This window comes from Trichosurus vulpecula, chromosome 8, assembly GCF_011100635.1.
Source record: "Trichosurus vulpecula isolate mTriVul1 chromosome 8, mTriVul1.pri, whole genome shotgun sequence".
Classification (NCBI taxonomy): Eukaryota; Metazoa; Chordata; class Mammalia; order Diprotodontia; family Phalangeridae; genus Trichosurus; species Trichosurus vulpecula.
The window spans coordinates 253,501,864-253,515,176 of NC_050580.1; the positions used below are offsets into that span (position 1 = coordinate 253,501,864).

Genomic DNA, 13,313 nt, shown 5'->3' on the forward strand with positions numbered 1-13,313 from the left:
AATTAGTGTTGGTAGGATTTTAGCCTGGTAGAGACCTCCAATATTTATTAACTAGGTAGGTACATTGCCTTTTTAAATTCTTGTACATTCAGACTCTTTCTTTATGTTTTACTGATTTCTAATCTTGTATAGAGTTAGATATATTAAAAAGGCATCTATAACTTGAGACATGGTATGGCTTATTAGAAGTTCCCAGAAAGAGCTAGAGAGAAAGGGAGAGGAAGGAGAGAGAAGGAGAGGGGGGGAAGAAAGAGAGAGAGAGGAGGAAGGTAAAGGGAGAGGGGGAGGAGAGGAAGGGGAAGAGGGAGAGAGAGGGAGGGAGCAGAGGAAAAAAAGGGAGAGGAGAAGAGAGAGAAGAAGGAGAGGAAGGGGAAAAGGGGGAAAGAAGGGGAGAGGGAGAGGAGGAAAGAAAGAGAGAGGGAGGGGAGAGATGTAGCCTTTTCTCTAATTTCAAATGAGCCTATAGAAAGAATTCACAAGTCTTTGAAAGTTGCTCATGAGTAGTTACTAGAACATAATGAAACATTAATATGAAAAGGAAGTAATTCTGAAGTATAATTTAATATGGTGACAAATACAAAACAAATTTTAGGTCCCTTAACACTTGGTCCTTTAAAGTTATTCTTATGCCATGAACATTCTACTCAACCTTCCCCTTTGGATGCTGTTATAAAAGTTCAGGTAGAAGTATTTAGAACTTCAACAATTTAAGAAAGGAATATGAATGGAAATGGGTAAAGAAAAGGGCCTCTAAGGAAAAGCAGAACAGCAAATTTTTTTCTAATTCTGATTTGGGAAAATGAGTTTCAGAAAAATAGCATAATTTTTCTCAAGCAGCTCAGATGATTTCAATTTGATGTACTTTTAGAGGATGATGCTGTCTTCACATCTCAGGCAGAAGCATAGGCAGGAAAGCCAACCAAATTACTGGAATTACAAAAAACCCCTGCAATTTCATAAGTATCTCTTCTTAAAAGACACAATTACAGAATTGATTTTCAACCATAAAAAATCTTCCTGACTTTAAAACTGAGTTGTGGATGAATCAGGTGAAATAAACCACAATGAGGAAACTTCATCTAATACCCTGTACTTATTCAGAGATGACTGGTTGGATCAAGGGACAAAGATATTAGCTTAATTTTGTGCTACGGAAACCAATTATAACAGACTCTGTAGATTCACTGACCTTACATGTTCTTGTCACAGATTATCTAGCACTTCTAAAATTTCTTCCCTTAAAATGTATTGTATTTCAATGTTTCAGGCATTCATTTTCACGAGAACTTGGAAGGTGTGCTAATAAACCGAGAACTTTTACTTTGCAGAACCACCCAACAATTGATCACTTACAAGGTAGCCTTTCGAGGCTGAGTATCTTTACTTCCATTGTTCTTTTGCTCAACTGAGTTACTCATGGTACGAGAGGTACTTGGTAAGGAGGTATTAGAAGAATAAGGAGATGTATTACCACTGGAATTACGAGTCCGGAATGAATCATCTGAAAGATATGCACATGTAGACAAATGAAAGATTTACCTTTAAGCACAAAGTTCCTTGGATATTTGTTAAAATTTCAGGTCTATAGTTTAGGTATATACTATAATCAAGCTAACTTACTAAAATGAATTATCTTTGAGAAGAAATATACATTTATATATGTATACACAATACATTATATATTATATACACACACATATATAAAATCACACACACATTTATGTAGTTACACACAAAAATTATAGGAAATTATTATGTAAAATAGATTTACCATGAAGTCTCTCTCACACTATCTCCTCTACCTACCTTCTCAAAAGAGGATCTCAACTCATTTTATTGAGAAAATGAAGGTTATTCACTGTGAGATCCCTCTTTTCCTCTACTATGAACCTCAAAACCCCTTGATATCATCCACAATTCTCCTCTCCTTCCTTACTCCTCTCTCTAATGAAGAGGACCTTCAACATGCCGAAGCCAACTCCTCTACATTTACCTTAATGCCAATCCCTAATGTCTTCTCTGACAGATTGTTCTTAGAATAAACCTCCACCTTCATTTTTAAATTTCTTCCATTCTACTGGTTCATTTTCTGCCTACTAGAAACACGTCTAGTTCTTTACATCCTTTAAAAACTTTGACTTGATCCTACCATCCTCTGAAACTCTCATCCTAAAGCTCTCCTCCCTTTCACAGATTAATTCCTAGAAAAAGCTGTGCACCCTTGTGGACTCCACTTCCTCTCTTAGTCACTTCTCACCCCGTTGTGATATGGCTTTTGAACTCATCATTCAATTGACACTGCTCTCTCCAAAGTAACTGAATGATCTCTCAAACGCCAAACTGAATGCCCTTTACTCAATTCTCTCTCTTATCCTTTCTGTAGCATCTGATGCTGCTGACCACTCCACTCCCTATTCCGAGATACTCTCTCTAGGTTTTCATTACACCCTTCTCTCCCATTTTCCTCTTACCTGTCCTTCTCAGTTGTCTTGGCTAGATTAACCCCTGTATCCTGCTGTTGTGCCTCTTGGCGTACTCTGTCCTGGAACCTTTTTCGTTCTCTCTACATTTTCTCTCTTCTAGTGAACTCATTAGCTCCCACGAGTTCAACTGTTATCCTTATGCAGATGATTCCCAGGTCTATACATCCAGCCCTCAGTTCTTTGCTGAGCTCCAGTTTCACATTACCAGTTGCCTTATGGACGCTTCAAAATGAAATGTTTGGCAACTCGAACTCAAGATGTTGAAAACAACACGTTTTCTTGACCTCCAAAACCATTCTTCTTCCAAACTTTCCTAATTCTGGTAAGGGAACTACTACCCTCTCAGTTAACAGAATTCACCACTCAGTCATCCCTAATTCAACCCTTTCCCTCACTGTATGTATCCAACCAGTTGGCTCACCTCCACAACCTCTCTCACACTTACTCTCTTCTCTCTCCCCTCAGAGCCACCACCCTCATTCGGGTTCTCACCAGCTCTCACCTGGACTACTACAATAACTTCCCAATGAATCAAACTGATGGTAGTTCTAGAACACAGGCCTCAGCATGTCACTCCTTTGCTTAGGAAACTTCAGCAATTCCCTCTAAGATCAGATTCAAATTCCTCTGTTTGGCATTTGGAGCCAGGGTGGATTGATGGGGCTTTAACTTACCTTTCCAGTCTTATTACAGATTACTTCTATTTATGCACTCCACAACCCACTGAAATGGACCATGTGGCTATCCCATACACATGAAATTCCATCTTATTGTAATCTCTGTGTCTTCCCACAGTTGGTCTCCCATGCCTGGAATGCAGAACCTTCTCTCCCTGACCTCCCAGAACTCCTTGTTTCCTTCGAAAGCTCAGTTCAAGTGCCATCTCCTACATGAAGTCTTTCCTGACACACCAGCTTCTAGCCTCCTGCACTGAGCAAATTACTTTGTACATATTTTGTCTACCTGAGCACCAGAGGCTGTTTCATTTTTGTCTTTGTATTCCCCTCACCTCGCGTGGTGCTGAGAACAAAGGAGACTCAATAATTTTTTTTAACTGATTAAGTCAGTCAATGGGCATTTATTGAGGGCCTACTATGTGCCAGGCACTGTGCTAAGTGCTGGGGATACAACAAAAAACGAAGCCCTTGCTCTCAAGGAGCTCACAGTTTAATCAGAGTTTAAAAACACCAAAAAAGCTCACTTTTTTCTATTCAAACACATTTGATTTTGAGAATCACAAGTCTTTGCCATCTCATTTATACAAACCACCTTCTAGGGGAACTGATATCAATATTTTGACCAATATAGTATTTTTGAATGAACTAATAGAATCATAGGATTTAAGAATTAGTCCATTATGCCTCCTACCACACTACAATCCACCCTATGCTCATTGATGCTAGACTCTGGGGACTCTCTTCACAACCTTGAAGGCCAGGTATATACTGGCAAAGTAAAGTAGAAAAAATTAATTTAGATGGTCAATCAAAAATGACTTATCTCATTTATCAGTGTATTTCAAGACAAATAATTTCTTGTCCATAATAACTCTACTGTGAAAGGGCTAGTTGACCCTGGCAAAGTTTGTTGAAACCTGTAATGCTATTCAAAATTATCTCTAACTTGGACTATGCCATGCAGATCCACTCTTGCCCAAAATGGAAGTACATCCACTGCCTGCCAAAGGCATCAAATTTAAGTCCTCAATCCCGAATAATTCACAAATTCCTAGCTAAGGATTCATTGTTTAAGTTTACTTAGCTCATGTTAAAGGCAGCTTGTCATCTGCATTACTAAGAGTCCCGAGATATTTTAGTGGGTAACATTTTTAATGCCTCTTATACTTGAGCAGTGTGGTGAACACGGGCATACACTGTCTTTGTCAATTTATAAGGACATCACGAAGAGTATGGAAAAGAGAAATGAATGTTCAATATATAACCTGAGCACAAGAACAAAAGAAGGTCACAGAGCCTTTTCATTCTTTTGCTGTTATTTTTAAAAACCTTTAAGTGGATTCCCTGCTGCTGACAATGAAAAGAGGAAGCAGGTTCGGTATCAGCAGAAATCTCTACCGATGCTTACAACGTAGAAAGTTAGAAGGACATCTTTAGCAGCTAACAATTTTAACCTTGCATTTTCTTTCACCAATGTAAAAATGTTCATCGTATAAGTTCTATTATTACTTTATGAAGTCTGATATAAATACAGAATATCTTCTGTCATTTATTAATCTCTGGAAGAAGTTATTGTAGTGACTTTTAGTCTGTGTCTATACTTGCCCTCAAAGACTGTGATATCAATGACATTTTGCCTGTTCTCTCTTCAAATTACTGAGTAGTTGGCTTATAGCACTATTAAAAACCAAACAGTATATTCAAGTGTTCTTTCACCTACTTGAAAAAGATTTTATTTCCATAGGGTTTTGATGAAGGCACAGACTTAAGAGAAAATTCTGTACCTAGAAGTGAAGAAATGTTTAACTAGGTTAAGTTCAAGAACATGACATTTTTATTAAACTTAAGACTTCCTATACTTCAGATACTTACCAGTATATGAAAGCACAGAAGACTTTCCAATCCCTGAGACAGAAGCTGCATATCCTGTTGTAGAATTTTTACTAAAAAAGAAAATAAATTTTGTGTAACATTTAAAGTGCAGGAACATGCTTCTTTCAGACATATAGTGGATAACTTTCTGTAGCATACGGATATAATGTGTTAGTAGAATTTTAGAATTAATATGCATTCTCTATCTTGGTAAATATTTTCCGAATCAAATGTTTCAGCAAATAAATATTAGACAGAATCTTAATATCCCATTCCCAATAAAATTACTGTTCTACCACAAACACTTGAGTTCTACCTCGAACCTTTGAAGCAGTTTAATAGAAATGTTAATTTCCACGCAGCTGAGGCCTTTAGGCCTTTAGGTAAACGTTCTTGTAAACATTTTCATCTCTGCAGATTAAGTCCCTTTTGCACTAAACTGATCTAAATCTCTATTCTTTTTATTCCCCATTCTGGGATCTTCTTATTGACTAGGAACTCTCATCAGACTCCAACAATTGTCTGTTAGAAATGTCGGCGCACACTCTTACAAAATTGGAAAAGGTTAAAACACTTTTAGAAACTTTCTCTACAAAACTTTACTTGTAATTTTAACAGATTCCTTCCTATTTCCTTCTTATTTCTTTGCCAATCTAAATGCAACTGCCATGCTTTTAAAATATGTTAAAAACAAAAAAAATCATTGGCATTCATTTGAATGACATGGGTTCTCCCTCAACTTATGTCCTGTATTTAAAGTCTGGGAACATCCTCTTCCCTCAGGTTTAAGGGAGAAGATAGGCACTGCTGTCTTTTGGCATGACAGGCCTTCTAGCAGACAATGGTGTGGACCAGTAGCGCCAAACTCAAATACAGACAGAGGCCACTAAAGATACCTAAGGATCCCTGCAGCTCCACACCAACTTAAGCTTTAAAATGTAATATTATTTATCTTTTATTATATTTTACTTATTTTATTAAGTGTTTACTAATCGCACTTTAATCTGGTTTGGGCCACATTTGGGAGTCCTGTTGGCTGTGTGTTTGACACCTTTGGTGTAGACCATGGTGGCTTTTTTAAGATAACAGAATGATGGCACCAACATGACTCCTTTTCAATCCCTGGTATCACTGAGGCCTTTTTTTATCTTTTAGAAGTTAACAGATCTAGAGCAATGAAGCTCCTTCCACACAAATAAAGTTATGTTATGACTCCTATATATGTTGTTATCTAGTTTTAAGATACATAGCTTCCTCCATGCTTTGGGCCTCCCTGCATCTTTGGTAGTGGTCCTAACTCATACAAATGGTGGACTGAATAGCTTTACAAGAATCCACGTTTATTCACTTCCTTCAAGGCTGTAACTTAGGTACCACCTCTGTCATGAAGGCTTCTCTGACCACCGTTAGATAAGAGTAATCTCTCCTTGCCTCCAGCTTCTCATAACACTTTTTTCTGGACCTCTCCTTTGCACTTACTTTCCTTACACTACTCTATGTCACAGTTATTTATATCATAGTTATGGATGGACATTGCAAAGAGGTAAGTTTAGATTTAATGTAAGGAAAAACTTAGTAATAATTAAAACTATCCAAACATGGACCTCTGGAGGCAATGGGTTCAATCTCATTAGAACAAGTACAGCTTGGATGATCCTTTGCCAACATATGTTGTGGAGAGGTTATTATTTAGGGATGGATTAGATTACATTACCTTTGCAGTCACTTCTAGCTCAGAAATCCTGTGATTAGTATGTGTAGGTGTCTTCCCCCACTAGGCTGTAAACTTCTTTTTTTAAACTTCGGAATCTGTATCTCATCTTCGTATCTGTAGTATGTTTTATAAAGCCTTATGTATGACTAATAACTTAATAAATTTTGAACTGAAAACAAAGGAAGTAGGGCAGCTAGGTGGCACAATGGATAGAGTCCCAGTCCTGGAGTCAGGAAGACTCATTTTCTGAGTTCAAATCCGGCCTTAGACACTTACTAGCTATGTGGGCAAGTCACCTAACCCTGTTTGCCTCCATTTCCTCATCTGTAAAATGAGCTGGAAAAGGAAATGGTAAAGCACTCTATCATCTTTGCCAAGAAAACTCTAAGTGAGGTCAGACACGACTGAAGACAACTGAACCAAAACCAAAGGAAATAGATGAACTTTTGACCTATAGATAACCTGTAATCAATTCTGTAATTTTTTCCCTTAGCATCTGATAAATCTAAACAAAAACAATGAATTAGAACAGGGGAATAATATTTATAAGTGTTGTTTACAAAGCAAAGGGCCAGAACTTGAGACATACCCAGGACACTTTTCTAAGGTGCCATACTTAGGGTGAAGAACTTGACTACTGAAGGACTGGCTTCTTACCAATTTGGATTTCTTGATTTCTTTGCCTAGAGAAAATAAGGAAAAATGAACATTTTAAACTGTGATTTTTTTTTCATTTTCACTAAAAAAAAAGAGACACATCTAAGTCGTTCTGTCAGAGAGGGCCAACTGAAATATCTGGAAGATAATTTAACAAGACATTTCAATTGTACCCCACATGAAGAACATGAAAACAACTAATACCAAGATGTAAAAGGTACATCCTCTAATATGTCCTCTAACCGCACACACCAACTCTTTCCCCACAACCAATATGTATAAAGAGGGAAGTAGCATAAAAGAAAGCTGTTCCTTACTTGTAGATGGGGTGCATGAAGAGGATCCCGCAACACTCATAGGAATGGTTTTCGGCAGAACAGCTGATGCTTTGCTGTCTCTACCTAGAATTTTGTGTAAGTGCTGCTGTTACTTTTCTCACTCAATCTTTACCGAGCTCCATACATATATAATATCAGGAAATGAGATCCCAAATCTGTTTCTTCACACACTGCCTACATTTCAGTACTTTTTTCACATATCCTTACTTTATATACTTTAGACTTTGCTCTCCTGGTTCTAGCTCCCTATTCCTTCACTGGAGCTTTATGCAGCTCATGCCCTCTAACCACAGGTGTCCTTCAGGTTCTGTCTTGGGCTGTCTTCTCTTCTCTCTCTGTACTACGCTTGGTGATCTCAGCAGCTCCCGCGGATGTAACTGCCATCTCTATGCTGGTGATTCTCAAATCTACCTACAGCTCTCTGCTGACCTCCAAATGCTGTCAGACATCTTGAACTTGATGTCCAGTAGATGACTGTCTAAAACAACTCATCATCTTAATAACTCTTCCCTTCTTACACCTTCCCTACTACTGTGAAGGAAAATGCAATCTTCCCAGTCATCCAGGCTCACACCCGAGGTGTCACCTTGGATTCTTCACCGTCTCTCCCCCCATATATCCAAGCTATGGCTAAGGCTCGTCAGTTTCATTACTCAAACGCAGCCTCTTCTCCCTGCTACGCACTGCGGCCAACCTCCTGCGGACCCCTCATGACCTCATACCCGGCCCACTGCAATAGCTGCTGGTGGGCCCGCCTGCCTCGAGTCTCTCTCCACTCTAGTCCATCCTCCACTTAGCCGCCAAAGGGATAAAGTGATTCTCCTACAGTGCAGGTCTGACCAAGTCCCTTCACTACTCAATAAATTCCAGGGGCTCCCTATTGCTCTGTTTGGCTTTCAAAGCCCTTTATAATACAGATTCCATCTACCTTTCTGGTCTCCTTTCACCTTATACCCCACCATGTATTTTTGTTGCTGCTGTAGCTGCTGTTGTGAGGCAATTGGAGTTAAGTGACTCACCCAGGGTCACATAGCTGGTGAGTGTCAAGTGTCTGAGGCCACATTGGAACTCAGGTTCTCCTGACTCCTGGGCTGGTGCTCTATCCGCTGTGCCACCTAGCTGCCCCACTATGCACTCCTCCATCCAGAGACACTGGCCTCCTTGCCTGTTCCAGGAGAACAAGACATTCCCTTTCTTGACTGCAGGCATTTTCTCTGGCCTTCCCCAGGCTGGGAATGCCCTCGTTCCTCACCTCTGCCTATAGACTTCTCTGGCTTCAAGTTCATTCTAAAATCCCACCTTGTACAGGAAGTCTTTCTCAACTCCTCTTAATTCTAGCACCTTCCCTCTCTTAATTATTCCCTATTTTTCCTGCAGACAGCTTGTTTGCACATAACTGTTTGCTTGTTGTCTTTCCCATAAGACTGTGAGCTTCCTGACAGCAAGGATGACTTTGGCCTTTTTTGTATCCCCAGGGCTTGGGGGATACACAGTCAGTAAGTCCTTAATAAAGGTTTACTGACTGACACACTGAGTCAAACCTCCATAGTGTCACTAACAACAAGAGTTCTGCCTCCTCGATATTTTCTTCAAAGGGAACTAAAATTGCCTATTTCATTAACATCTAATTTGTATCTTTCCCAACACTCTGAAGCTGCTCACGCTAAAACCACCTTTAATGAACGCAAAAAAGTGACAGTCCCTGTCAAGTTCAAATGTGAGTACTGTTCTTCATAACGTGATCATTAGACAGTGAAGGGAAGGAACACAAATGACTTACGTTGCTTCTTTTCAAACATCTTATCGCTACTCGGTCTTCCCTCATTCTGCTGCTTCTCTTTTTCTAATTGTTCCTGTTATTCAAACATATTCATAAAATTAAGACAATACAGCTTAAGCGAATTTTAAAAGTTCTGCAATGAAAGTGATCTTAAGCTTCAAGAATGACATTAAATTTCCTATAAACGAATAATAGCTCATTAGAAGCATAAAACCTATGCTTCCAAACCACATTCAATGATGCCACAAGGCTTTCTGAATCCTTTTTGTTGGTTTGCTTGGTTTTTTTGGAGGGGAAAGGCAGGGTAATCGGGGTCAAGTGAATTATCCAAGGTCACACGGCTAGTGTGTCAAGTGTCTGAGGTCGGATTTGAACTCAGGTCCTCCTGACTCCAGGGCCAGTGCTATACTCACTGCACCACCTAGCTACCCTCTGAGTCCTTTTTAATTCCTTGTGGAAGATGTGCCAAAAACATTAAGTCAACATTTTCTGAAAAGTAAACACATCAGCCAAAATAAACAATATATCTGTCTTTCAGATTCATTAGAGTATTTCAATTTCTATTTTAAAAATTCCCACAATAATGTTCATGTAGAAAATAACTGAAAGTAATTAAAATTATTTCTTTGTTTTCCACAAAGAGTTAGTTAATTTGCATTATGTACAGAATTCAAAGAACTGAATTTTCTCGATAAATGAAGATAATGTATTTATAGTTATACTATTTAAAAAAAACTTTAAATGGAAATATTTCCAAATAGTATAGATTACTGAACTTCTTAAATAGAAAATGGTTGTCTTTATAAAGAAGAATATCCACCACTTTTTTTGTTGGCTTTCATGGGTATGTTTTTAATGTTTGTTGATGACTCAGGATTATCATCAGGATGAGCAGTTACTAGAGTGAGGCACTTGGAGGTTGGGTGGTACGGTGGCATGTGAGTTCTAGAGTTCAATCCCCACACTGGCATGTGTCACTGTGCGGCACTGAGCCTTCCTCACAGGTAAACTAGACGGATTGGACTCAATGATCCAAGTCCCTTCTAGTTTTAAATCTCTTCTGCTATCGTGCTCCATAGACACACTGCAGAGTGACGCTCTATCTAGTGTGAAGCCTAGGGGGCCATGACTCACTCAGGGCTGCCGCAGAGGGCTTTTTAGAGAGGTTTTTCTCATTATTTCCACCAGGCTTTTCAACTTCTATGACAAGCAGTTTGAGTCATTATTATCAGGCAATCATCTCCATTTGTGGTCAGTGAACGGACTAAGTAAATGACATCAGGTATAATCTTTGGGTCACTGACTCTTTTTGGTTAAGGTCAGTACCGTTGATTCCACAAAATACTTTTTCCTATTGCCAGTAATCTTTTTTAGTCATATGCCAGATCTCTGGATTTACTGCACATGACATTCTACTGAAAAAGTAATTTGGGCACACAAATTAATGGCTTGCCTCCTGTTGTGGGCCCCTTCATTCAGAAATGGTATTTTCTACATTTTGTTTCTGCAAAGGGGAAGAACCATGCTTCTGTGTGCCTCAATTTCTGTTTATAAAACATGTCCCCTGTTCTCACCTTAGAGATAAAAATGGCAGGACCCAACCTTTGCATATTCTTAAATAGTTCACATTGCTAAAGCAAAACAAACTTATTTATTACTGGTAAATTTTATCCTCACACCTGCTCACATCTTCCTTGTTAATACTTTTAAGAAAGTACAAATGGAAATCCTATATCAACACGTGATCATCAGTTTTGGTGATATCAAGACCTATTCAAAAAGCCTGATTGCAAGTCTCCTCTTTACCAAATGTCATTTTCACTGTCTCTTAGAAATCAATTTCAATGACACATGAAATGTAACAAAACTAACTCTTCAAAAAGGATTTTTTTCCTTAAGAACAGCAACATCAATAAAAGTGACCTGGTGAAATTCTTCCTCGTCCTTCCATCAGATATGCAAGGGGTTAGAGAACTCTTCATCTGCCTACTCATATTTAAAATTTGCTGTTTTGTATATAAACCTACCAAATATATTAAGCATCTATTATTTCAAATCACTAATACTTCTTCATTATTTTACCTTATTGAGGCTCACTCAGTACTCAATGACTTTATATGCAGGGAAATCTGAATTTAAAAAATAAACCTACTAGAACTTACACACTCCAGTGAAAGTTATGATCTTCGAAGGTTAAAACCTTGGCAGGCAATCTACATATTTATTCCAGAAACACTGCCTTGAATTATCCTTCAACATCTAAAGAATATTATTTTGAAGATCATCAATGGCATCAAATATCCATCTTTCGAGGTTTGAAATTTGATTTTGGACTAAGCCAAAAGTTGTTTAAGTCGAGTCTGGTGGCAATGGCAGATGATCAGATGTGATCCAATATTTTGGTGGGGGATTAGAGGAATCAAAACTGAGAAATGACTATGAAGAAATGAGACTAATTTTTTTGTGTGGTTAATAAAATGGCTCTAGAAGGTAACTCCAAAAATGAATTTTTACAAGGACAGGTTCACTAGAATACATGCACAGCTTCCCTGGGTAACTGCTAAAAGACAGCATTCATTTAGATGTAAAAGTTTAGGGATGTTTGTTTAAAAACAATGTTCTCATTACTTTATAGTCCTAGTTTTAATATATTCTATTTTAGTCAATTTTCAACATTTATTGAATGTCTACTGTGAAAAACACTGAACTAGGCTGTGATCCTATGTGTCTTATATATACATGAAGCAGGCAATGAAATTATGCTGTAAATAACAGCCAACATGTCAGAACCTTTTTAACCTGAATATGGGGCTGGCTATTTCTAAATAGGCTGGGGAATCACTAACACCAAATTTGACTAGAGGTTTTGACCTAGGGCACATTTTTGATGAAAGAGGTTGGAAATTATTTTTCCAATCAATTAACCAACAAGCATCTATTAAGTACTATGATGTACAGGCACAGGGAAGACAAAGACAAAATGAAACAATTCTTGCCTTCAAGGAGCTTACATTCTGTCGGAGGAAGCAATATAACATACACACATACACACACAAACACAAATACACACACATAAACACAATGTGATTTCAGGGGATCCCTCGGGGGATCAGGAAAGGCCTCATGTAGGCGATGGCACTTCAGCTGAGCTTTGAAGGAAGCTAGAGAATCTAATATGGAGATGTGAGGAGGAGCTCATTCTAAGCCTTTGCAAAAGAATGGAGATGGAAGATGGAGTGATGCCCTGTATCAATCCGGCCAATCTGGCTGGAATGTAGAGTACATGAAGAGAAGTAATGTGGAGCAAGCTTAGAAAAGCCACCTGAAATCAGCTCTTGGAGGGACAAATGGAGGAGTTTGTATTTATCCTGGAGGTTACAGAGATCTATGAACGGCACAGCCAAACCTATCCTTTAGGAACATTCCTTTGGTAGTTGCATGGAGGATGGATTGGAGAGGGGCAGGTAGACCAATTAGAAAGATATTACAAGAATTTAAGCAAGAGGCAACAAGGGCTTGAACTAAAGGAGTGACAGTATTAGTGGAGAGAGGGATGAGTGATATTATACAGGTAGAATTAAGAAGACCTGGCAACTGTTTAGCTCGGAGGGATCAAGGATGTTTCTGATGCTCTGAACCTCTATAAATGGAAAAATGCCAGAAACAAGGCAGTTTTGAAGTTCTGATGAAGGGCAGTTTTTTTTGGAAGGGGAGGGAGGAAGGGGAGAAAATGAGTTTTGTTTTGGACACCTAGATGAAGATGTTTCATAAGTGTAGGTCCCCCCTCGATAT

General features: G+C 38.6%; 1 protein-coding gene across 2 annotated transcripts in view; it reads right to left on the reverse strand.

The window, feature by feature from the left end:
- Positions 1-13,313, reverse strand: part of PPP4R4 (protein phosphatase 4 regulatory subunit 4) — a 129,734-nt gene that overhangs the window by 3,352 nt on the left and 113,069 nt on the right. Inside the window, exons 20-24 of one of the 2 annotated variants that reach the window (XM_036737103.1) lie at positions 9,522-9,594; positions 7,721-7,804; positions 7,336-7,429; positions 5,033-5,103; positions 1,354-1,501 (exon numbers count right to left, since the gene is read on the reverse strand). In XM_036737103.1, coding sequence (XP_036592998.1) covers positions 1,354-1,501; positions 5,033-5,103; positions 7,336-7,429; positions 7,721-7,804; positions 9,522-9,594 — 470 coding nt within the window. The remainder of the gene's footprint in view (positions 1-1,353; positions 1,502-5,032; positions 5,104-7,335; positions 7,430-7,720; positions 7,805-9,521; positions 9,595-13,313) is intronic. The other variant, XM_036737104.1, reaches the window with a different exon arrangement.